The sequence below is a fragment of the Microcaecilia unicolor genome, chromosome 8 (genome assembly GCF_901765095.1).
Source record: "Microcaecilia unicolor chromosome 8, aMicUni1.1, whole genome shotgun sequence".
In the NCBI taxonomy this organism is placed as follows: Eukaryota; Metazoa; Chordata; class Amphibia; order Gymnophiona; family Siphonopidae; genus Microcaecilia; species Microcaecilia unicolor.
In genome coordinates, this window is record NC_044038.1 from 13,535,838 (window position 1) to 13,563,083 (window position 27,246).

General features: G+C 43.4%; 1 protein-coding gene across 2 annotated transcripts in view; it reads right to left on the minus strand.

Annotated features, from left to right (window-relative positions):
• The window catches only part of FOXK1 (forkhead box K1), a 134,506-nt gene that overhangs the window by 19,151 nt on the left and 88,109 nt on the right, over positions 1-27,246 (minus strand). For both annotated transcript variants that reach the window (XM_030211456.1, XM_030211455.1), the window contains exon 3: positions 1,025-1,181. In XM_030211456.1, the coding sequence (XP_030067316.1) occupies positions 1,025-1,181 (157 nt within the window). The remainder of the gene's footprint in view (positions 1-1,024; positions 1,182-27,246) is intronic.

Genomic DNA, 27,246 nt, shown 5'->3' on the forward strand with positions numbered 1-27,246 from the left:
AATGAAGAAAAACCACAAGAGAGTCAGGACTGGCTCAACCATTAGGCGAGACTAGAGATAGCAGCCTCTTGGGGGCAGTAAAGAGCAGCAGCAGAGTCACAAACTCGTAGAACCATCAGCACATACTTTAGCCTGCATTTTTATAGGATGTTTATGGGATGACCTGTTGAGTTTAATTATCAAAATCTTGGAGGGGAGTGGGAGGAAGGTATAAGGCTGAAGGTTAACCTAGAGAACCCAAAAGAGTAAAACAGATTTTATGGTGCTTATCCTAGAAGCCAGCAGTGGATTTTCCCAAGTTCACCTTAATAATGACTTATGGACTTTTCTTGTAGGAAATTAGCCAAACTTTTTTTTAAACCCTGCTAAGCTAGCTGCTTTTACTACATTCTCTGGCAACAAATTCTAGAGTTTAATTACACGCTGACTGAAGAAATATTTTCTCTAGTTTGTTTTAAATTTACTATTCAGTAGCTTCATTGCATGGTCCCTAGTCCTAGTATTTTTGGAAAGGGTAAACAAGCGATTCACATCTACCCGTTCCACTCCACTCAGTATTTTATCTCTTTTCGAAACTGAAGGGCCCTCAAAGAAAGCAGCTAGGGCTCTTCAGCTTGGAGAAGAGATTGGCCACTGATGGAAACAGGATAATAGGCTTGATAGATCTTTGGTCTGTCCCAGTAAGGCAACACTATATAAGAAAATATTAGAAGATCCAAAAGTTGATACATTCTGTGGCACAAACAGAACAACCTTTAAGGAGAAGGTCGGAGGAAACCTCTGGGCTCAGAAAAATAAAATAGCATTAGGGTGAGAAACTCCATATGCCACTCAATGACAACCTTCAACTTAAAGCAGCACTATAGCTTATAGCTACATTACTATTTCAACTCTGCCTCTCAAAGCTGGACTTTAAAAATCAGAAAGGTTGACGTCTCAAGACGGAACCAACTGATGCATATTAATGTTATCTTGGATTCCTTAATCAATCAGCTACACTCATTCATATTCATCTTTTCTTTACCTTTGGGCTGTCACCTCCAGATGTATCTGCTTGCTGCTCCGATGCAGCTTTTGCTGCATATTCTGCGGCCAGTTGCAAGTCTGAGGCAATGTTCCGACTGAAGCGATATCCTGAGGACCCTGCACCACGGGGACTGGCTGGGCACGAATTTGGAACACTGCCAAAAAGAGGGGAAAGAACCTAGTTAACTAAACAGCAACAATCATGCTACACAAACAACACATATTACAGATATTCTAGCTTTATATATTTGTTACTTTTTGTATTTTTTATGGCATACTTTACATATCATTTTTGTATATGGAGATATTAGGTCTTACCTGAATTTTGTTTCCATTAGTCCTTCCCACTATTCAGGAACTTGTGGGATAGTTGTGTCCATCAAGCAGCAGGTGGGGACAGAGAACTGAAAACTGAACCATCTCTCTTGGCATCCAGTCCAGCTCCTCAGTATTTACACAGACAAGCAGTAATGAGAAACTCTGAACTCAACCAACTTAAACAATTTGCTAATCTAACACTAACCAGATGAGCAAACGCGTGGACCCTCTCATCTCTGGATAACTTGTAGATAACAAGAGATATGCAGGAAGCACCATGCAAGGTGAGTCATTACTCATTATTTTGTACCGACTAAACATCTCAAATTTCAGGCAGCCTCTGGAACAGTACCTTCCCACTATTATAGAACCTGTGGGTTCAAAAGCAACCCCTGGAGTGGGTGGGATTCTGGCGCTGCCGCCCTGAGGATCGAAGCCCCAAAACTGGCTTCTCAGCATGCGGAAGCGTCCGCCTTGTAAGTGCTTGGCAAAGGTATGCAGCATTGACCATGTCGCCATCTTGCAAATATCCAGAGACAGTAAGGTAATGTCTGCTCAGGATGTCGTTATATGCCTCGTAGAATGAGCCTGCAAAACCCGAGGAGACTGCTTCCCTGCAAGCAAATAAGCTTAATGCGATAGTCTCCTTCAGCCATCTAGAAATTGTGAGCTTGGATGCGGAGAACACGTCTCTGTTTGCCAAAAAAACTGTCTGTCCGATTTGCGAAACTCATTCGTGACTTCCCTATATCTAATGAGGACTCTATGCACATTGAGAAGCTTCAAGGAAGAATACCAGGCCTTTTCATCCTCTCTGAGGAAGGATGGATGGAAGCTCCACAGACTGACATGAAGTACCAATACCACTTTCAGAAGGGGGGAAAAAAAAAAGAAGGAACAGTGCGCAGACTGACCCCTGCCTCCGAAAAGCGAAGAAAGAGATCCCGGACAAGACAGCCTGAAAGCTCCAAAACCCTAAATGCCGATGCAACAGCCACCAAGAATGCTGACTTTAGTGTAAGATCTTTCAAGGAGGTCTTCTGGAGTGGCTCAAAAAGAAGGCTTCTGCAGAGCCCAAAGGACTAAATGAAAGTTCCAATCTAGACACGGCGAATGAAAGGGCCCGCTCTTTGCACGAACCTAACAATATTCAGGTGACCCGCAAGAGATGTCTTCTGTACTCTGCCCCTGAAACAGGCCAAAGCCACAACCTTAACTTTTAGAGAACACAACACCAATCCTTTCTGAAGACCTGTTTGGACAAATGCTAAGATGTATGCAATCTGAGCAGAGAAGGGAGAACGTCCGCGCACAGGACACCAGCCCTCAAATGTCCTTCACACCCTCACATATGCCATGGATGTACAGCATTTGCAAGCCTGAAGCTAGGAAGCAATGACATCTCTAGCTAGCTCTTTCAATGGCACCAGACCTTTCTTCGGGTAAGCTGTGTACCTGTGGAAGACAGAGAGAACCCCTGTCCAGCAGTCAAATCAGGTCTGTGTACCAGTGCCTCCATGGCCAATCTGGGGCTACAAAAATTATTTGACCCTGGTGCAATGTGATCCATTTCAACATGCAGTCTACCATGGGTCAAGGAGAAAGAGAACACCATCAGTCCACTATCATCTGAAACCCCTGGCTAGATAGCCCCATTCTTTCAGGCACAAGGAGTGCCTACTGAGAAAGCCCACCTCCAAATTCAAGGACCCCACGATGTGAGCTGCCGACAAGCAGCGAAGATTTTTCTCTGCTCAACTCATGACGGAGGCTGCCTCTACTGCCATCGGACAACTGCGGATCCCACCTTGCTAGTTGATATAAGCCACCACTGTCGCAGTGTTGGAGAAAACTCACAAGCGAGGCCCCCGCCAGAAAAGGAGCAAAGTCCCATAAGGCATTTTGCATAGTCCTGAGCTCCAAGCGATTTATCTACCACTGAGAATCCTGTTCAGTCCTGGAGCCCTGTGCCAGCTGGAACTTATGAGCTCCCCAACACAAATTGCTGGCATCCATTGTCACCACCTCCTATTGTGTTATCAGAAAGAAAGCTCCAAGGGTCAAAGCCCTGGGTGACAATCACCATTGCGTACTCCATCTGGCAACCAACGTCCAAAGAATATGAAGGCCGACTTCATAAGAACATAAGAGTAGTCTTACTGGGTCAGACCAGTGGTCCATCTAGCCCAGCATCCTGTTTTCCAAACAGTGGTCAAGCCAGGTCACCAATACCTGGCAGCCCAAATTGTGGCAACACTTCATACTTCAAATCCCAGGGCAAGCAGTTGCTTCCCATGTCTGTCAATAGCAGACTATGGACTTTTCTTCCAGGAATTTGTCCAAACCTTTTTAAACCCAGATACGCTAACCGCTGTTACCACATCCTCCGGCAAAGAGTTCCAGAGCTTAACTATTCGTTGAGTGAAAAAATATTCCTTCCTATTTGTGTTAAAAGTACTTCCATGTAACTTCAAGTGTCCCCTAGTCTTTCTACTTAAAGAACGAGTAAAAAAAAAAAATCATTTACTTCTACTCATTCTACACCACTCAGGATTTTGTAGATCTCAATCATATCTCCCCTCATCTGTCTCTTTTCCAAGCTTAAGAGTCCTAACATCTTTAGCCTTTCCTCATAATAGAAGAGTTCCATCCCCTTTATCATTTTGGTCATTCTTCGTTGAACCTTTTCTAATTCTGCTATATCATTTTTTGAGATACTGCGACCAGAACTGAACACAATACTCAAGGTGCTGATGCACCATGGAGCGATACAAGGGCATTATAGTATTTTCGGTCTTATTCACCATCCCTTTCCTAATAATTCCTAACATCCTATTAGCTTTTTGGCACCCACCGCACACCGAGCAGAAGATTTCAGTGTATTATCTACAACGGCACCCAGATCTCTTTCTTGAGCGCTGATCCCCAAGGTGGATCCTAGCATCAGGTAACTAAGATTCAGATTATTCTTTACAATGTGCATCACCTTGCATTTGTCCACATTAAATTTCATCTGCCATTTAGATGCCCAGTCTTCCAATTTCCTAAAGTCTTCCTGCAATATTTCACAGTCTGCACGTGTTTTAACAACCTTAATAGTTTTGTATCATCTTCAAATTTGATCACCTTACTCGTCATTCCGATTTCCATATCATTTATAAATATGGAAAATAGTACCGGTCCCAGTATAGATCCCTGCAGCACTCCACTGTTCACCCTCCTCCATTGAGAGAAATGACCAATTAACCAATTTCTAATCCACACTAGAACCTTGCTTCCTATCCCATGACTCTCTAATTTTCTCAGGAGTCTCTCATGAGGAACTTTATCAAAAACTTTCTGAAAATCTAGATACACTACATCAACCAGCTCACCTTTAATCCACATGTTTATTCACGCCTTCAGAGCAATGAAGCAAATTGTTGAGGCAAGACTTCGCTCAGCTGAACGCATGCTGACCCTTTTCCATTAAATCATGTTTGTCTATGTGTTCTGTAATTTTATTCTTTATAATAGTTTCCACTATTTTGCCCAGCACCTACGTCAGGCTTACTGGTCTACAATTTCCCGGATCACCCCTAGAACCCTTTTAAAAAAATCAGTGTCACATTGGCCACCCTCCAATCTTCAGGTACTATGGACAATTTTAACGACAGGTTATATATTACTAACAATCATTACTGTGACACTGGAGACCAGTGGCTGAAGAAAGATTCCTGAAAAGGCTGCATATGAGCCCTTATCCATTGCACCACTTCCATCACCACTGTCACTGACCCCAGAACCTGGACATAGTTTTCTGGGCCTGCCTTGAGTGAAGACAAATCTGTTGAACCAACTTTGATCTCCTAGGTTCCGTGAGGAAGACCCTCTCCCATGCTGTGTCAAATAGAACGCTCAGATACTCCAGCATCTGTGATACTGTTCTCAAATTTGATCACCCAACCTGACTGCAAAAGATAGAGTTTGTCCATCGCCGCCACTGTCCAAATAGAATAGCGCACAAATAAGATACGGGTGAACTCTGATACCCTGGCGCTTAAGGACACAGACGTCACCACCACCATAACCTTAGAGCCATGGTGAGACCAAAAGGCAAAGCCATGAACTGGAAGTGACGGCCCAGCACCGCAAAACTTAGAAACCTCTGATGTGGTGGCCATATGGATACATCCAAGACTGAGGATGGTGAGAAATTCTCGTACTTGAACTGAGTCTATGACTGCTCAGTGTCTTCCATGAGAAAGAGGGACACTCGAAGGCAGCGACTTAGACCTTTGAGATCTAGGACTGGATGAAAGGTGCCTTGCTTCTTTGGGACAACAAAGTAGTCGGGAGTATCTGTCTTGTCCCTGTTCAGCCTGGAGCACAAGCAAAGAATCTACAGTGCCTGAATCTCAACCACCTTGGTTCCCTTTCGACAAGGAGGCTGCAAGAAGAGAGGAGCAACTGGACGGGAGAACTCCAACTTGTAATCTTCTGTAAGAATATACAGAACCCAGATATGATGTGATTTTGACCCACTCCTCCTGAAACTCCTGAAGACGTCCTCCAAATGGAGGAAGAGAAGAGAAGACCAGTTTCACATCACTGTGAAGTTCTGGAGATATTGGGCACTCTAGCTGAGAGGAAGACTTCCTCTACGCATGAAAGAAGATTGGCGTGCCTGTAAGCAGAACTTCTGACCATAGTACTAACGACCAGACCAGTGCCGTCTCAAAGTCGAGATTGAGAGCCCCCTGAAGATAGATGACCAGAGGCTTTCAGCTTATCCTCCAATAACCACTGTAGCTTAAGTTTCCTCCAGTTCTTTCACCAAGTTACTGAGATCTTTTCCAAACAGCCACTTGCCCCGAAAGGGCAATTTAACTAGATGCCCAATGCTGCAACCAGAGTTATCAATGTGCTGTGACAGCCAAAGACATGCTGTGGGCCGTAACCCGTAACATGTCATAAATAGCATCTGTCAAGTAGGCTAACTCCGTTCCCAGCTGGGCACTATGGCACCCGTCTTGTGTTGCCGACTGCCAACACCACTTCAGGTATACTCTTACAATGAATGAGCTGCACACTGTCGCTTGAAGGCCCAAAGGGGCCACTTCAAAGGCTTGTTTCAGAGAGCTTTCTAGCTTCCTATCCTGTAAGTCTTTTGAGGGTTATGCCCCCTTCCTTCAGCAAGAGGCACCAGAGACAGATCTGAGGACCTCCAGATATGACTGCAGACTCAAGCCACCAGCAAAGCTCAACTGGGGGGCCAGCTGACTAACTGGACCAGGAGCAAAGTACTCAGAACCAGAGGCTGAGAAGTGTGTCTGTCTACCTGATGGAGCTGGAAAATACTGAGGAGCTGGATTGGATGCCAAGATAGATGTCTCCGCTCAGTTTTCAGTTCTCTATCTCCACCTGCTGATTGATGAACACAACTATCTCAAAGGTTCTGGAATAATGGGAATCTACGAAATGGAATAACATTTTTTAGAAATAAAATGAAAAAAAAAAAAAAAAGATCTTCCCTTAGTGGCAGAACCAGATTAACATTACATTGGGCAGAAGACAAACATGTTTTCATGTACTACCCTACCAATGCCTCCTCTCCCCCCCCCCCCCCCCCCAATCATTTACTTTTCTCACCAAGGTTCCCTCCCCAAAAGATTTTCATTCATGGCCTCCATCCTCACACTCATTCCACCTGAAATGAAAGGAAACTATAAGACTGTCCTGTACTTCACTCATACAGACCCTCTTGCACTTCAGTCACACAAAGACATATACATACATAGTGTTGCCCTGCTGCTCAATTGTTCATTCAGTCAGCACCACCACAGACTCCTCATATTTTCCCCATTCATCTAAAATTCTCCAAGGCCCCAAGCATAGCTCAGACTCTAGCAGAGCACTTGCAGCTCAGCCCCTTCCTGTGACTACAGCAACTTTCCCATTGGCTGCATCCTAGTAGTCTCTGCACTGAAAGGGGGAGGATTGGAGAACTGTAAAGAAATAAACTCTGAAAAACATCCAGATGCTCAGCCATCCTTTGGGCTTTGAGTCAGTTGATTTAGAATCAGTAGGTGGATGGGTGTCACGTGATGCTACCTAGCTGAATGGATGCCTTGCTAGCCAGCTTTGGAATACAGCCCAAATTAAATTGCTTTTACAATATTTAAACAGAAAACCCATATCAAATGCATTAATATTGCAAAAACATCTGGAGTCAAAAGGGAGCATAGGGCTCAGTGGAATATAGGGAAGATACGCCCACAAAACAACAGCATGGAGGAAAGGAGACATCTAAGCAACTGGATGCCAAAATGGAAGATGAAGGAACAGGCCCTAGTATTTACCCCTCCATGAGGCCACAGTGCAAGAACTTACCAAATACCTCATAGGAATAATGTAGGATAAATTATCTAAAATCCACATGGCTATTCAGGATTTGAACTACATGCAAACCGGATCCAAAAAGAGCGGAGGACAGGATTATAACTCAAAATAAAACTAACAGAGCAATTGGAGGATCAACAGAATCACAGACGCTGCAATAACTTAAGATTTGTTGGAATACTGGAATCCATCAACGAACAAGATCTGCGACAAATTCTTGAACAATGGCTTCCTGGGGTTCTGGGCCTACAAGAATTAAATGAGGATTTTATTGATCAAGCGTTCCCACAGGCTAGGGCAAAGGCAGAAGAATGACTGGCGGTCCAAACCAGTTATCATCCGCTTTCTAATTTACGCTATACAGGAAAAAATGCTCACCCCACTGACAAGTGCGCTATAGTCTGAAAGGTACCAAAATTATGGTTTTTCATGAATTTTACTGTAACTCTTTAAACAAGGGGTAAATTTTTCCTTGCTCTACCTGGCGCTGATACAAGTATTTCATGACAACAAGGTCCTGTACATTGATAACATTAAGGAATCAGAAGTGTTCATGAAGAATTTACAGACAGCAACTGAATGTTCACGAAGCAACACCTGCTCCTACTCAGGCGCTGAAAAGACACAGCTGATCCCAACCTGCTTACATGGTAAGGTGGAGCAGCTTTTTGACTGCCTAAATCAATCTTCTTCTCGGCCATAATTCAAACCTTAAGTTGTAAGTTTTTCCTTTATCAAATAAATGACTCCTACTATGAAGGAGTGCAGATTGTAATACTATATGCTTGCAGCCCATAGCATTCTATTCTGTGTCGCATAAGTGACTTCAAAGTTTTCCTCTTATTGCCACATGAAAAGTATGCAGCACTTCAATAAGGCTGCTTTTGTCAAGTAGTAAGAGTATCTTTTTCCTTGCATACTAGACTGTAAACGGACTCTACATTTATAGAAACTTCTGCCCATCATGGATCCTTTAACTTTTAGATAAATTCATGAATAACTTACTCTGATCTGGCTCTGACCACGTGCCTCAACATCAACAGGCAGGGAATGATTTATGTATCATATAATTCTTATCTTGGCAAAGGGATATCCTAGCTATATGGGGTATTCCAGTGTTGCAGCAACTTTGATAATATTCATACCCATTGAATATGGGTTTTACAAAGTGAAAATCTGAAGTTAACACTTATCCTGCTATGTGAAACAAATTTGGAAATTGAACAAAAACCCCTGAAGAAGCCGATGTGCTGAGCGACACAGGTCCCGTTGTGAGTACAAAACAGAAAAGTGATTATTTCCTTTTGGATTAAATTTTTTGATGTCATTGAATTTAATTTATGAATATTAAAATTATACTTTATTACAAAAATCAATGGAGGTTTTTGATTATGAACATGGAACCACTGATTTAAGCAGAAAAAAATCACTGCTGCTTTCCGGTTATTGAGGTCTTTTTCTCCATTTGTGTTTTGTGATTCTACTAGTAAAACATGCCCGTTTCTAGCGCAAATGAAACGGGCGCTAGCACGGTTTCCTTCCGAACCTCCCACGCTCCCTACTCACCCCTTCGGCGTTCTGAAGGCACTGACCGCCATTGTTGCGGACCTCGGCAAGCCACACTGACCCCATTGCTCCGCCCTCGACGTCATCACGTTTGACGCGAGGGTGGGGCCCCAACACAGTGTTTTCGGTGGAAGGCTTCGAACCGGAAGGAAGTTCCCAGAGGACCTGACAGTGACGTCAGTGTCCTCAGAACGTTGAGGGTAAGTTTTATTATATAGGATATGCATGAGGATCAATATATATTTTTCAGTTAAACCCTGAGCTTTGGGTGTACTGGGTTTACTATTTCTCACATTTCGGATGGGCTGGGCTACCATTTTGGAAATTTATTTATGACATTTATATCCCACATTACTCCTATTGTCTTATATTCTGACTGACCGTTAAAACATATTACAGTGCCTACTGGCAGGAGGAAAACAATCTAGAACTATTTCATACTGAGTTAATTTATCTAAACATTTAGTTAGAGAAGAACTATAAGACTTGGCCATTTATGCAGACATGGATATTAATTTAAAAAAAAACTTGTTAGTGCAGAAAATTATCACTTCATTTTTCACAATAATTTAAATCTTCTATATAAACAAAGTCTGGCAGGTTTTTATGCCAATGATTGAGAACAGCAATACTACAATGTTTTAAGCATGGGTATTCTCTAAGGCTTTTCCTCCTTCATTCATACTGTAACATGGTATATGTTTATGCTTTATGCTCTTACACTTAATCATTTATAGAGCACTACTTCATAACCAACTCCATATGGTCTGATGCTCTAATTCACTACTGTTCAGTAGCTACTTTTCTTTCAGTGAAGGGGTGTTGGAACATTATCGCTCCGGGACTGGCACACTGTCTAGGTTCTTGGAAGGGATATTTTTGCACTGAGAAATGTTGCGGGAGAGAAAGAGATGGGAAAGGTGTTTGTGGGTATGTGGATGTGTGGTTGGCTGTGTCTTATCTGCGAATGAGCAGTGTGAGGGAGTATGTTAATCACTAGTTTGTATTTTAGAAGGGTGTAGGACTTGATGGTGTATTTGGAGGTGGGGGAGGGTTGTTACAGTGGGAGGCTTCCCTGTGCCTAATTTTATTAGATTCTATCACACTTATCATTCCCATTTGATAATGGCTAGTTTGAAAATTGTAACAATGTTAACGGCAAGTGAACACATCAAAAGAGAAGAGTGTATATCACCCTATTACAGTTAACACACTTAAATGCTACTGAACATGTCAAGCTGCAAAGAGAGTGGGTGGGTCAATTAGGATACTTCTACTTTAAAAATAGGAAATGTGGAGTGATTACGTTAATCCACAATCTATTCAAGCTAATTCAAGACTGTGAAGGGAGATCTATATTAATGGTAGGTGAATTGTGGAGTCAGCATTTACTTTTTGGAAATGTTTATGCACCTAATATTTACAGCCACCAATTCTACTCTGACTTGTTAGCAAAACTGAACTCTTTTACCAGGTACCATCTAATTATTTATTTGTTACATTTGTATCCCACCATTTTCCCACCTATTTGCAGGCTCAATGTGGCTTACATAGTACCGGAGAGGCGTTTGCAGACTCCGGTGTAAACAGAGTGATGCTGTGGTAATAATAAAGTTCATGTGGTACAGCCACATAGGGGAATCACAGAACAGAGGATGATTTTAACAGTATCCAACCCTTTACTAGATTGCAAACCACCAAAGACATACACCACAGGAGTGTTAGCTTTTGTTCACTTATTGATGACTGGAGAACAATGCATCCATCAGACAATTTCACTTTTTATTCTAACTTTCATGGGGTCTATACTAGAATAAACTACATTTTGCCTTCTGAAGCCCCCCCTCCCCTTTGCAGATACATCAGAAATAGTGGCCCACAATACTATCTCATCATGCCATGGTGAAAGCTATTCTGCAATTTGTAAAGCTCACTAGTGATCGTATTTGGAGGATGCTACCTGAGTTATATCAACATCAGAAATTTCATGATTATCTAAAGGAAAAACAGCAGGGCTATAAACACAATAAAACAGATGTTAGGCAGTCAAGTTGTGCTTAGGGGCCATATAGTGGTATACAAGGCCAGACAGAAAAATCGTGTTAGGGAACTGTTAAAACTTTCAAAGGAGCTATAGAGGTACTGGGCCCTTCACACCATCCAACAAACCCCTGAATTAAAGAAAATCACAGGGGAAGTGAAATCTAAAGATCTGAACACACTATTAAATCAGAGAGCTGAACGTTACATTTATATTCAAACATATAACCTCCATAAATGGGGAAACAAGACTTGCCCAGTTAAGTCATCCCCATAAAACAAAACGTGTTATTACGCGCATTAAAGATAAAACTGGCAAAGTATATCTTCAACATGAAGATATCACTACGCACTTTGTTAAATTTTATACCAACCTATATGCTGAAAAACCAGATGATGAGGCAGCTAGGGACACATTTTTTCAAAACATTACCGTACCACAGTTACGGAAACTCAATTAACCTTTTTAAATAGACTGATTTCTGGAGAGAAACTTAACTATTAAGAAACTGAAGCTAAACAAAACACCAGATCCAGACAGCCTACATCCAGAATTTCACAAGATTCTGTCCGAGATGTGAGTGTTCCCTTGAGGTATATGTAAAATGGCTTGCTACAGGATGTGGGGGTTCAGTGAAAGAATGAGCATATGTAGTTATCCTGAAAAAAACCATGCAAAGTCATCTTGGTGTGTCCAGTCCATTTACATCTCTTCCAGCCAAAAGGGGTTCAGCCTACTCCAAGGATTCAATATATAACCTGAAGTCCTTCCTAACAACGTATCTACGGACCATTTTAGACTCTCTTATCCTTTTCCCTATTTTTTTCTTCTTCTTTCCCTGTTTCTTCTATTCTATCTAATTTAATTGTAACCGTTATCACCACTGTGCGATAGCCTATCAGTACATTGTAAGCCACTTTGAGCCTGCAAAACTGTGGGGAAAACGTGGGGTATAAATGTGCAAAATAAATAAAAATAAAAAAAAAACCGATCATATACAGTTAGGCTCTTATCACCCGATCTCATTGCTTAACCAGGACAATAAATTTCTAGCTAGTACATTGGCAGCCAGACTGAGTAAGTTTTCACCCTAAATTATCCATGAGGACTAAGCTGACTTCATCCTAGGCTGATATGCATTCATGAACTTATTAATAAGTACTTGCAGCAATGCAAACACATAAAGCTAGGTCTCAAAAAGCTCTAATTGCTGTAGCTTTTGATGTGGTATGGAAGCATTTATTTTGGACAATAGGAAAATTTGATATTATCTGGGGCTTTTTCTACCTGGATACATATTCTATACACGAAACCACTAGCTCAATTCCTTATTAATGGCTGGCTAGCTCACCTCAACATCTGATTTGAGGGGGAATGTGACAGGGCTGCCCACTCTCTCCGTTCCTCATTCTGTTAGCCCTAGAACCCCTAGCTATTAAAATAAGGGACGATAGTAATATACAAGGCTTAAAAAAGTGGGAAATAATGAATACCACATTAGTATATTTGCAGACAAATGTTTTTATATATAAATCAGGCAGACTAAAACATGAAACGTATTATGAGGACCACTGACAAATTTGGCAGCTTCACAAGCCTGAAAATTAATTGCAATAAATCAAAGGCCTTACTGTTGGGGGATAGCACTTCAGAAGCCTGGCACTCTGAATTAGGGGTGAGAATTGCTAAAGGACAGATCAAATATTTAGGTATTATTCTCGGCTTGAATGCTCAAACTTTCCTGAGATTTATGAATAGTTAAGAGGGGAATTTTCAGTATTTATTTATTGGAGTTTATTAAACACCCTTTATGAAGAGATACACCCAAGGTGGTGTACATGACGTCTAAATACAATTTTAGACGACTTTATGTTTCAAAAATGGCCATTTCCTACATGCTTTGTACTCAGTGCGTTTTTCTTTTGTGACCATTTTCATAAAAGGAGGAAAAAAAAAACAACCAAGGAAAACAAACGCACAAAGAGAAGCCACTGGGATGTATGAGGGACCAGCATTCTTAGTAGACTGGCCACACTGACATCCCAGCTGAGCAGTGGGCCATCCTAGGGGGCACTGCAGTGGATTTCACATACAATTAAGAACATGAATAAAACCAAATATGATATGGTGTTGCAAATGAACACTTAAAATCTTAAAACACGCAGAGAGATAAGGGTTGATGGCACATCAATATCATATATAAACTCTAAACAAAGAATTTTTTTTAAAAAAGCGGGAAAACTATAAATGAACACAGTGACATAGTTAACACATTTGTAAAAGAGGAAGAAGAAAGTGCAAACATCATCCACTATAGGCAATATACATGAACTTCTATGTTCTTAATTTTGCTAATTTGTATTTCCTTTTGTGAAAACATTTCATGCATTTTTGTATTTACAACTTTATTTGATTTTTTTTTCTCAATTATAATCTATGCTTTTATAGATGTCTTTTAAGTTAATTTATCTATAATATTCTCTTATGATTATTGTTCACAATTTATAGTTACATTTATATATGTTTTATATTTGGTTTTGTAGACTCCTGAAGAAGGCGCTACGGCGCCGAAACACGGCTGTGTTGAGTCAACCTGTTATAATAAATATTATATATTTTTCAAATATACGTCTCCCCTATTGATTGGAAAGAGCCTATCTTCCCCCACTCTTTTCTTTTTCTCCCTATATTGTTTCTTGGGGATAAAGTGAACCTCCACACTTCTTATGGCTTCCTTTTTTAGAAAAAAAAAAGTATCAGTTTGTACAAAAAAAATTAAATTACAAAGCTTGAGCGTAAACAGTTTTTAAATTTGTTGATGATTTATGTTTAATAACTGCTCTCATAATGTGATGTGTCTAGAGATAAAAAGCATTACCGGCTAGCACAATCCTATGCTCCCAGGACACAGGTCTTCACTTAAGAATCCACAAGTCAATAACGTACCACAAATGTTCTGTTTCAAAATATTCTGTAACTTGACAAAAAAAAAAAATTATAAATAAAATACAGAACCACCACAAGATGGCTCTGTAAGCCAATGAGGAGACTCAAATGAAACTCTATAAAATAATGAGTGGAGTGGAACGGATAGATGTGAATCGTTTGTTCACTCTTTCCAAAAATACTAGGACTTGGGAGGCATGCGATGAAGCTACAAAGTAGTAAATTTAAAATGAATTGGAGAAAATTTTTCTTCACTCAACATGTAATTAAACTCTGGAATTCGTTTTCAGAGAATGTGGTAAAGACAGTTTGCTTAGCAGAGTTTAAAAAAGGTTTGGATAGCTTCCTAAAGGAAAAGTCCATAGACCATTATTCAAATGACTTGGGGAAAAAACACTGCTCATTTCTGGGATAAGCAGCATAAAATGTATTGAACTTTTTTGGGATCTTGCCAGAGTTTTTGTGACCTGGATTGGCCACTGTTGGAAACAGGATGCTGGGCTTGATGGACCTTTGGTCTGCCCCAGTGTGGCAACACTTATGTACTCATGGTACACAGAAAATCTATTGAAAAATAGAGGTGCATATGAAAACCGAATTCTAGGATCAGAAAGTGTCTTGATTTCTATTTTTTCCCCTGTAGGCAAATGACATTAAACTGAAGCCTTTGTAGGTTATTTTTAAAAAGCCAATGAACTGCAGAAGGGGTTCTGTAGATCATGTGTAAGATTCTACCATTACAATCATAGCTGGAGATGAGGGAGAAAGAGAGCTATGGGTGAGTGGGGAAGGGCACATTAAAAACAGAATTATTAAACTATTTGTTTTTCATCCTCTCTCTTTTTTTTAATTTTTGAGTAATTTAACAATTTTACAAGAAAGATAAAAAGAAGAGGGGAAAACAAGGTATGAAGTCAATACCAAGCTAAGTACTTCTACAGAGTAGATGTGATTGGCGCTGGCACCAGTGGAGGGGGAGCAGAAATCAGCTTACAGTCCAAGACTCACTAAGGGCTGTGTTTAAAAAAAGGTGTGCTAGCATTTTTATCGTGTGCTAACCATATAGACGCGCCCACAGGGAATATTATGGTTAGCGTGAGCTAAAAACGCTAGCATGTGGAGGAGTGGCCTAGTGGTTAGGGTGGTGGACTTTGGTCCTGGGGAACTGAGGAACTGAGTTTGATTCCCACTTCAGGCACAGGCAGCTGCTTGTGACTCTGGGCAAGTCACTTAACTCTCCATTGCCCCATGTAAGCCGCATTGAGCCTGTCATGAGTGGGAAAGCGCGGGGTACAAATGTAACAAAAAATAAATAAATAAACAGCACATAAGCGCTAGGTGTGTAATCAAGGCCCTAAATAAGATGGTTCAAAGAAAATATATTTAACTGACAACAACTTTATCACACATTTACAGGGGAAATTAAGTCAAAATATATCCCCTAACTGTAAAACACATGAACGCAGCTTCAGGAAAGATTGACACCACCATTGAGTTTGTCTGAAAATATCAGTAAACACTCTAACCTTACAATTCAAAAATTCGTCTCACCTACCGTGTTTCCCCGAAAATAGGACATCCTCCGAAAGTAAGACCTAGTAGAGGTCTTGCTGCAATTTGAAAATATAAGGCCTCCCCCAAAAATAAGACCTAGCAGGGGAGGCCTTATTTTTCGGGGAAACATCGGGGTCACCCCCCACCCGAGATCGCCGGCTCCCCCCCTCGATCAGCGGCTCCCCTCGCCCTCAGTCGCTCCAGGAACTAACCTCTTAACTGCTTCCTTTCACCTTCGCACTCGCCGCAAGCAGCAGGGCTGGCCACTCCTTCCTTCCGTGTCCCGCCCTCGCCTGACGTTACGTTACGTCAGGCGAGGGCGGGACACAGAAGGAAGGAGTGGCCTGCCCTGCTGCTTGCGGCGAGTGCGAAGATGAATGGTGAAAGGAAGCATTTAAGAGGTTAGTTCCGGGAGCGACTGAGGGCATGGGGAGCCGCCGATCGAGGGGGGGAGCCGGCGATCTCGGGTGGGGGGGTGACCCCGATGTTTCCCCGAAAAATAAGGCCTCCCCTGAAAATAAGACCTAGCAGGTCTTGGGGAGCAAAATTTAATATAAGACAGTGTCTTATTTTCGGGGAAACACGGTATGACAAAAAAACAACCTCAAAATCCAATTTTGGTGTGGTTGTAAAACAAAGTCCACAATCAAGGTAGCTGTCTGCGTTCCAGTAGTTTCATCTTCTATAGTCTATGTCAAATTCAGATTATCAAAGGGTACCTCTGAGCCCCCCGCTATTGGCTGTTCAGAAGATTTCTTATCTTAAGGTAACAAATAATATATTCTGGACACCGGGAAGGGGGGTTAAGATTGTTCTGGTATTTTCAAAATCTCAGCCATATAGCTGTTAAAAGTAATGGGGGAGGGGGGTGCAATAGCTGGTAATTTAGGAAAATGTGGGAAACAAATGCAATAAATAAAATAAGTAATAAATAAAATTAATAAAACACAAGAGTTTTCAATCTCTGCTGATGTTTTTTCCAGGGCAACAACTAGTTTTCTTTAGACTGCCCTCCTTAAATGTCTCAATCTCAGACTTAGTTAAACACTCAAATAATTCCAAGCATTGTACTTTAAGTTCAATATCTTCAACTTTACCAGATAAACTCTCTAGATTCATCAGGGTGTTCCATATCAACTCCAAGATTATCAGAGCAGGCTTTGCAGGTAACGGACTTACTCGGCAATCCATCCTGGACGCACTCACTGCCCTGCTCCTGTAACTCCATACCAGTGCTTGAAACACCGACAGAAACTCGAGCAGCACTCTCCTGTGCTGCTGAACTCAGCAATTGTTTACTCTGGTCTGCCACTGCACCTGGAATTAGCAAACCCTCTTCCAAGCTTGCAGATCCAGGAATACCCCCAAGCAAAGTCATCACCATCTTTGGAGGGCTCCGCTTTTCAGGGCTGAAGGAGATGTCTCCTTCAAGTGGGGGAAGCGGTTCACCTCTCACTCACTCACTCCCAGATGTGAGCCCTGGAATTGTGCTTGGGACCGCAAATCGATTCTTTAGTCCCAGCAAAGGAACAGGAGCTGCAGGGTAAGCTTTCTGTTTTCCCCTTCGCTTAGGCATAAGACTGTAGGAAATATAAATGTTTAAAAAAAAAAAAAAAAAAACCATACCACCAGAAAACGTTAAGGTGGGAGAGGAGCAACAAGCAGTGCTTCCTACTCCGACACCATCTTCCCCCCCCCCCCCCCCCCTTCTTTCTCAACTGATCATTTGCTTTGTTTGGGCAAAGATTCTAAATTCCTATCACTTGAAATTTTGTATTTTTTATACTATGTTCAAATTTCTTGATGGCTGCTAATAAAAATAAGTTACAAAACAAAAAGGCTAACAAAAAGATATTACATATGAGTTCTGGATACCTCACAAGACTCATCTTCATGGGTACACACAGCATAAATCTATGAAATGCCACACAACCAAATTAACAGTAGTGTGTGAAAGTTAAAGGTGGAAATCAAGACATTTCCCAAGTATTGATAGAAAATCCATCTTGGATTTTCTTACTCTGCAAGGTCAGTAACACCAATTGACAAGTTTAACAATGGGTAATTAACACACCTATTTTCCTTAGTGTGGGGGTGCCAGCATGGTTAAAAGGTGAAGTAAAAGATTATTACAACCAAAAGATTGTCCTTCTAAGAATGGAAAAAGGACCCAAATGACGAAAAGAAGAAGCAACATAAGCATTGGCAAGTCAGATGCAAAGCATTAATAAAGAAGGCTAAAAGAGAACAATAAGAAAAAATTGCCGCAGAGGCTTAAACTCACAGTAACAACTTTTTCAGGTACATCAGAAGCAGAAAGCCTGCGAGGGTGGGACCATTAGATCACGAAGGAGCAAAAGGGGCACTCAGGGAGGACAAGGCCATAGCGGAGAAACTGAATTCTTACTCATGTTCTTATGCCTTCTTATGTACTTGGTATATGGGGGAAGAATCAAATTCTACATTTTGGTATTTCACGAAGATTGCCACCTTTTTCTTTAGAACCTAATGAGAATGACAAAAGATCTTTTCTCCTTTGCTCCTAAACTCTGGAACAATCCACCTCTAAAACTGATGTCCTGTATGCAGTGGTTTTCAATCCAGTCCTCATGGACCATCTGGCCACTTAGGTTTTCAGGATATCCACAATGAATACGTACGAGATAGATTTGCAAGCACTGCCTTCTTGGTACAACTCTCAAATGCAATTTCATTGTGGATGTCCTTAAAACTCAACTGGTCAGGTGGTACATGAGGGCGGGGTTGAAAACTACTGCAGATATTAACTTTTTCATAAACATAAAAATGACTGGTTATTTTATGATTATGTATACTGGTTAAGATTTGGTGGCTAGCATTTGTTTATGGTTTAGATTTTATATTACTGCAAATTATTTTTGCTTTGATTTACATTTATATTTGCTGTATTTTATTTATATTTTGGCTGTCCATTGCCTGAAGTATTTTTTTTAAACATAGGTGATCAATAAATTGAACTAAAATTAAAAGCACCATTTTGGCTTCATCAGATCAAGGTAAAGGAAATTTGGATTTAATTCATGGCTTTATTAGTTGTGGCTCAAGGTGAGTTACATTCAGGTACGGTAAGTATTTTCCTGACCTCCAAGAACTTACAATCTAAGGTGGAGATGCAGCAAGCCTAGGAGTAGAGCCACCGATCTACTGCAAAATACTTTGGCACGCTAGAATCAATGAGCATGCAAATTACCGCCATGTTAAAATTGTGGCAGTAGTGCACAGCTCCTGTCAATGCCTCAGCAGTGACTGACCCAGGCACTGACAAGAAGGGGTTACATTAAAAAAAAAACCATACTGGCATCTCCCTTCCAAAACAAGTAACAACAATCCTGTGTAGAGGACCATCTTCCCTCCCTGACCTCACTCAACACTCCTACATATACTTACAACATTTCCCTTGTAGTCTAGTAGCCCACCCCCTCTCTTCAAATAAAAAAATTAAATCCCTAGTGTCCAGTAGCACCCTCCCACTTCCCAACCCTTCCCCCGGCTCACCTGCCATACCTAACAAGAAAAGCAGAAGCAACACTCACTCCTTCAGTGCCAACATCTTGAAAAATGGCAGTGTCCTGCCCTGCATGGTACATCCTGGAGATGCACTGGCAGGGGCCTATCTGCCATATAAGGGACCCCGCTTCTCTATCAGGACAGGTTCCACTGTTCCCAGGTCAAGTAAATGTTGCAAGGTAAGAGCAACAGCCTGCCACTTCAACTTTGAACCACATGGAGACACCATGAAGGCATCTGGAATGGCGTGAGTGAACTCCAGGGAGCAGAATCCACTGACCTGAGGAGATGTGGGCCCACTCATGGAGGAAGGGGGCCAACCTTCCCCCTGTCAGAACTGAGGGACCTGGTATTGGGCAGGCCAGGCTGCTCCAGCTCCACTGGAAGGGCCAGAGTCACCAGATGTTTTGGGTCCACGAAAGGAGAATGGCCTGAAGAAGCCGGAGGTCTGGGCAAACTCCCCTGATATGCCTCCTCCATATCCTTCACAGTTTCTCCAGGTCCTCTCCAAACAACTGCCCCCAAAAGGTGAGCTGAATAAGAATCTTCCTCTAGGCCGGATCCATGACCCAATGATGCAACCACAGCCAACACTGAGGCAGCCACTGACTAGATGGGCTGAGTTGTAAAGAACATCTGCCAGAAAGGCTGCACCAAACAGACGAGAAACAGCTGGGGACTCCAGCAGCTGCTGCAGACGAGTAATGGCCCTGGCCACATAGGTGGCGTGCAGATGGCAGCCTGAACATAAGATGTCTCAAAGGCCAGGCAGAACCTAAAGCTCCACCTACTTCTCATGGAACTCATGCAGGGCTCAGCCTCTTTGCACAGGGATAGTAGTCTTTTTACTGACCACTGTGACAAGTATGTCTACCTTGAGGAATGTCCAGTACCTCTCCATATCCTCAGGAGCAAAGGTATACAGAAAATCCAGAGCCCTGGTCCCCTTAACAGCCCCATCTGGGGACTCCCACTCCGCCAGCATCATGTGAGTGAGGGCCTTGTGAAGCAGAAAATGCTTTGGGGTTTCCGTGAGGCCCTATAATAAAGGATCCCCCTCAAAACAGTCTGCAGCGGGAGCCTTGAGCATCCCAAGAGCCTCCGTGACCTCATCTATGAGACACAAAAGCTTCTCCCAATGGAAGAGCCAAATAACATGGGAGTGCTCCTCTTCCTCTTCCCTGGTAGAAGAATCTTCCTCAAAATCAAGAGTCCAACAGTCTGAGGGTCCAAGAGATTCTCCTGATTCCGGGGTTCATCCAGAATCACCTGGAGCATCAGAGGATCCCTAATTCCCCTGGTAGTGATTGGTGCCAAGAATGGGGACCTAGCTGGAAGCTTCCATGCCCCACTGCTAGCCAAAGGGCCGGCCTGCAGGGCTTGCTTAACCATTTGGGTCAAGCATTGGAGTCAAAAGGAGACGAAGCCCTATTGGGCCCCCTACCCCATGAGCAGACAGGGTGGGTGGAAGGAAAGAGTTTCCCACCCCTCCAAGCCCTGCAATAAAACAGCACCAGGAGAAAAAGACAGAGAAGCAAACACAGGCCATCGTTCCCACCAAAGTCACCAGGACCATGAATCCTAATTCTTCAGTCCGGGGGCTGCAGGAGGGTCAGACAGAGCCAACAGCTGCATTAAGCTGCTAGCTCTTGCAGATGAAACAGTGTATCCCAGCAGGCATGCCTGGCCACAAGGCCAGCATATGCAGGCCTACCTGCTCACTCGGGTCAACCTTGGCCCAGGGCTCCAGCTTCTCTGTCATCCCCCAGCTTTCTTTGGGTACACTCTTTGGTTTGTTTTAAACTCAATTAGCTTTTGCCATTTTGAGGGCATAGACTGTAGAAATCTGCTCGGCACTGGCTTAATTTTCAACTACCGGAGTTCCCATCGAAAGTCTGCTCTAGCCCAACCAGATCTAGCCAGCCATAATTGGGCACAAACTGTAGAAGACAGCAGTAGCCTTAATTCTTGAATTCCGTTACGTTTTTGTCTCCTCCACCATGCATTCCAGGCATCCACCACCCTTCTCCATGAAGATATACTTCCTAACATTCTCAATTCTTGAATCAAAATTATTGTCCATAAACTCTGCAACAACTACATGCACGTTATACCTGATGGTTCACACAAAAGCAATACCACATCTATTGTAAATTAAAGTATTTTCCTGACAGCCAAGTTGCCATGAAGGCTGGAAATGATGAAGCCATAGTTACTGTTACACACCTTACTAAAGACTTGTGGCATGGATAACAAGAAATCTGAACAGGATATATAACACACAAGCTAGAAGGCAGTTTACAGCCCAAATGCAAACATACAGCACTTTTTAAAGAATTTACTGCAATTAGTTAGTAAACATAGATTAATCTACCAACTGCACTACAATGTATTCTGCCACAAAAAGAGTGGTGCCTTTAAACAGTATTCTTACGTTTTAAGAAGTTTGTATATTTCTTCCAAACGTTAACTGTACTCTTGTACAGCTGCTGACCATATACCCCAAACTTTTAAATGTAAAAGCCAACATTTTTAACTTGCTGGTCAGAAAACAAATGTCCAGAGTCAACAGTAGTGTTTTAGGAAGCGAAACAGTATCAACATCCCCCTCCCTCCTATTATAGGCAGAGTGCCAGGCGGCCAGCTGGTCAGATCAGAGGCATTTGGCTTGAATTATAGAACTTGCTTTCCTCTCTTCTGCTCCCCCAGGTGGTGCTTTTCTTGGAAAGGAAATAAAGCACACAAAACTCGCCCTGTAGAAACTTCAGCAATACTAAAAGGACAACATAAGAAGAAAAAGCAGGGTCAGAAAGGACAACCCATAGCTAAGCATGCTTAATGCAGAAGGCTCAGCAGAAAAAAAGGAGGGGAACCGTAAACATTTCCAAAAAGGAAACTAAACTTCCACTGGGCCCTCCAAGCCACAACCCCTTTCCACTAGCCAATTAGAGAAAAGCAAGACAAACACATGCCAAATAAGGAAAGTAAACCCTGGGGGAGAGGGAGGGGGCTCACATTAGAGCAGAGCTGATGAAAACAATCTCAAAAGGCAGCTGGCCTCAGCACTGGTTTTCCAAGCCTAGCTGTTTCCTTGCAGGCATTCCTCAAGAGGCCTACCCTGCAGGTTTGCCACAGCGTTTGCCAACTTTTTCTCTAGCCTGACTACAGGGCCAAGCATGTATGCACTACTCCCTAAAACAAAGCATAAATATGGAGAAGCTGGTACAAAAATAATTGCAATACACATAGATTTAACTACTAGGAATAATTTAAAACATTTATGTTGCAAAATGAAGAAACAGGACAATGTAGTGTCTACTCTTTACAGACAGCAAACAAAAGGAGATGATACCAGGTCTCTTAGAGCTTTACCTGCGACACTGTGCACACAGCCAAACCTATGTGTAGACACATGAAATCAGAGTCAAAGCTGGATAACTTTATTTGCATAACAATTTTATGTGCTTTGCTAATGTAAAACATTTAGCGATTAGGAGAACGAAAAAGATATAAGGAAAGATCTTACCGTTGTTACAATTACAATGTACAGTGATCAAGAACAAGAATTCCAATGTTCTGGTTGTCTGTATTGTCCCTGGTCAGGTTAGAACATATTGTTGCTGCTAAAAGTATTTCTCCTCTTTCCGACATGATTATGGAGAACTGTGGTCTTACCTGATAATTTTCTTTCCATTAGTCCTTCTCACTATTCCAGAACCTGTGGGATAGTTGTCCCCATCAACCAGCAGGTAGAGATAGAGAACTGAGACATCTCTCTTGGCATCCAGTACATCTCCTCAGAACAAATACAACAACCTTAAACAGCTCTCTAACTTAACACTAACCAGATTTATTTATTTGTAACATTTGCATCCCACATTTTCCCACCCATTAGCAGGCTCAATGTGGCTTAAATGGGTTTTGAATTTGCTCCCAGTTAGTTTCTTGGTGTGTCCCCTACTTCTTGTACCACAGGAAAGAGTCTATAACTATTTCCTATTTACTTGTTCCACTCCACTGATGAGCTTCTAAACCTTTATGATGTTATCTCTGTGGGTCTTTTCCTACATCTCCTTCCTGTAGTTTGATTCTAGTTAACTTGTGTGGCTCTCTATGTTCTGAGTTCTGCACAGGGCCCAGTTCTGGCTCTGATCCCTCCACTCTGTGGTTTAATCAAGGTCTTATTGTATTTCTGGTTCTGATCTCTGTGCATCTCTTTCTATTTATTGACTATAGATAGATAAGAATTGAGAGCGCCGGTGCATTGCATATCGGGATGAATTCAGCACCTCGATTGAGCGCAATGAGCAAACACGTGTGAACCTCTCTCATCACTGGACAACTTGTAGAGAACAAGAGATAAGCAGGAAGAACCATGCAAGGAGACAGGCTGAAACCCCACAACGTCAACCATATTGCTGCCTTTCAAATATCTGCCGGACACAGTAAGGAAGTTCTCCGTCCAGGTTGTTGCTGTATGCCTCATCGAATGAGCATGCAAGGCCTGAGAAGCCTGCTTCCCCCTCAAGCAAATAAGCTGCCACAATAGTCTCCTTCAGTCATCTAGCAATTGCAGATTTGGAAGCCATTCAGGCCAAGCCTCTGTTTACCAAAAAGTACTCTGTCCAATTTGCGAAACTCATTCAAGACTTCTAGATATCTAACTAGGACTATGTACCTTGAGAAGCTTCAAGGAAGAAAACTGAACCTCTTCATCCTCTCTGCAAAAGGAGAGAAGCTCCACAGATTGGTTGAGATGAAATGCTGATACCACTTTTGGAAGAAAGGAACTTTGCTCGAAGAGACCCCCACCTCAGAAAAGCAAAGAAAGGGATCCCGACAAGAGTGAGCTTGAAGCTCTGAAACCCTACATGCCGGATGTAACAACCACCAAGAACGCTGTCTTTAGCGTAAGATCTTTCCAGGAGACCTTCCAGAGGGGTTCAAAAGGAAGGTTCTGAACAGCCCGAAGGACTAAATTAAAGGTACCACTCTAGACATGGTGTACAAAAGGGTGGCCACAAACAGGTCTGTTCCCCGCAAGAATTGAATATCTGGGTGAGCCAAAACCAACATCTTCTACAGTTGGACTCTGAACCAGTCCAAGCTGTAACCTGAACTTTTAGAGAACCCAACGCCAATCCTTTCTGAAGACCTGCCTAGAGAAACACTAGGATGTGCGCAATCTAAGCAGAGAAGGGAGAAAGTCCATGCTCGGAACACCAGGCCTTGAATGTCCTCCACACCCTCTCATATACTACAAATGTACAGCGTTTCTGAGCCTGAAGGTAGCAATGACCAAATTAGAATAACCTTTTCATCTTAGCCAAGCCATAAGACCAAAGGTGCACAGATCTTCGAGCACCGGACCTTGCTTCAGCAGGTCATGTATCTGCAGAACAAGTGAATGATACATACCTGTAGCAGGTGTTCTCCGAGGACAGCAGGCTGATTGTTCTCACGACTGGGTGACGTCCGCGGCAGCCCCCACCAACCGGAAAAGGCTTCGCGGGACGGTCGGCACGCAGGGCACGCCCACCGCGCATGCGCGGCTGTCTTCCCGCCCGTGCGCGACCGCTCCCGCCAGTTGAATGACAAGCAATAAAATATGAAACACAACTCCAAAGGGGAGGAGGGAGGGTAGGTGAGAACAATCAGCCTGCTGTCCTCGGAGAACACCTGCTACAGGTATGTATCATTCACTTTCTCCGAGGACAAGCAGGCTGCTTGTTCTCACGACTGGGGTATCCCTAGCTTTCAGGCTCACTCAAAACAAGAACCCAGGTCAATTGAACCTCGCAACGGCGAGGGTACAACAGAAATTGACCTACGAAGAACAACTAACTGAGAGTGCAGCCTGACCAGAATAAATTCGGGTCCTGGAGGGTGGAGTTGGATTTACACCCCAAACAGATTCTGCAGCACCGACTGCCCGAACCGACTGTCGCGTCGGGTATCCTGCTGGAGGCAGTAATGTGATGTGAATGTGTGGACAGATGACCACGTCGCAGCCTTGCAAATCTCTTCAATAGTGGCTGACTTCAAGTGGGCCACTGACGCTGCCATGGCTCTAACACTATGAGCCGTGACATGACCCTCAAGAGTCAGCCCAGCCTGGGCGTAAGTGAAGGAAATGCAATCTGCTAGCCAATTGGAGATGGTGCGTTTCCCGACAGCGACCCCTAGCCTGTTAGGGTCGAAAGAAACAAACAATTGAGCGGACTGTCTGTGGGGCTGTGTCCGCTCCAAGTAGAAGGCCAATGCTCTCTTGCAGTCCAATGTGTGCAACTGACGTTCAGCAGGGCGGGTATGCGGCCTGGGGAAGAATGTTGGCAAGACAATTGACTGGTTAAGATGGAACTCCGACACCACCTTCGGCAGGAACTTTGGGTGGGTGCGGAGCACTACTCTGTTGTGATGAAATTTGGTATATGGAGCATGAGCTACTAGGGCTTGAAGCTCACTGACCCTACGAGCTGAAGTAACTGCCACCAAGAAAATGACCTTCCAGGTCAAGTACTTCAGATGGCAGGTATTCAGTGGCTCAAAAGGAGGTTTCATCAGCTGGGTGAGGACGACGTTGAGATCCCATGACACTGTAGGAGGCTTGATAGGGGGCTTTGACAAAAGCAAGCCTCTCATGAATCGAACGACTAAAGGCTCTCCAGAGATGGCTTTACCTTCCACACGATAATGGTAAGCACTAATCGCACTAAGGTGATTCCTTACTGAGTTGGTCTTGAGGCCAGACTCTGATAAGTGTAGAAGGTATTCAAGCAGGTTCTGTGCAGGGCAAGAACGAGGTTCTAGGGCCTTGCTCTCACACCAAACGACAAACCTCCTCCACTTGAAAAAGTAACTCTTTTTAGTGGAATCCTTCCTGGAGGCAAGCAGGACCCGGGAGACACCCTCCGACAGACCCAACGCAGCGAAGTCTACGCCCTCAACATCCAGGCCGTGAGAGCCAGAGACTGAAGGTTGGGGTGCAGTAACGCTCCGTCGTTCTGCGAAATGAGAGTCGGAAAACACTCCAATCTCCACGGTTCTTCTGAGGACAACTCCAGAAGAAGAGGGAACCAGATCTGACGGGGCCAAAAGAGCGCTATCAGAATCATGGTGCCGCGGTCGTGCTTGAGCTTCAGTAAGGTCTTCCCCACCAAAGGTATGGGAGGATAAGCATACAGGAGGCCGGTCCCCCAATGGAGGAGAAAGGCGTCCGACGCTAGCCTGCCATGTGTCTGAAGTCTGGACCAGAACAGAGGCAGCTTGTGGTTGGTCTGAGAGGCGAAAAGGTCCACCGAGGGGGTGCCCCACTCTCGGAAGATCTTGCGTACCACTCTGGAATGGAGCGACCACTCGTGCGGTTGCATGACTCTGCTCAGTCTGTCAGCCAGACTGTTGTTTACGCCTGCCAGGTATGTGGCTTGGAGGAGCATGCCAAACTGGCACGCCCAGCGCCACAGCCCGACGGCTTCCTGACATAGGGGGCGAGATCCGGTGCCCCCCTGCTTGTTGACGTAATACATTGCAACCTGATTGTCTGTCCGAATTTGGATAATTTGGCAGGACAGCCGATCTCTGAAAGCCTTCAGCGCGTTCCAGATCGCTCGGAGCTCCAGGAGGTTGATCTGCAGATCCTTTTCCTGGAGGGACCACAGAACCTGGGTGTGAAGCCCATCGACATGAGCTCCCCAACCCAGGCGAGATGCATCCGTCGTCAGCACCTTCGTGGGCTGCGGAATTTGGAATGGACGTCCCAGGGTCAAATTGGTCCGGACGGTCCACCAGAGCAGTGAAGTGCGGCAACTGGTGGAGAGGCGGATGACATCTTCTAGATTCCCGGTGGCTTGGAACCACTGGGAAGCTAG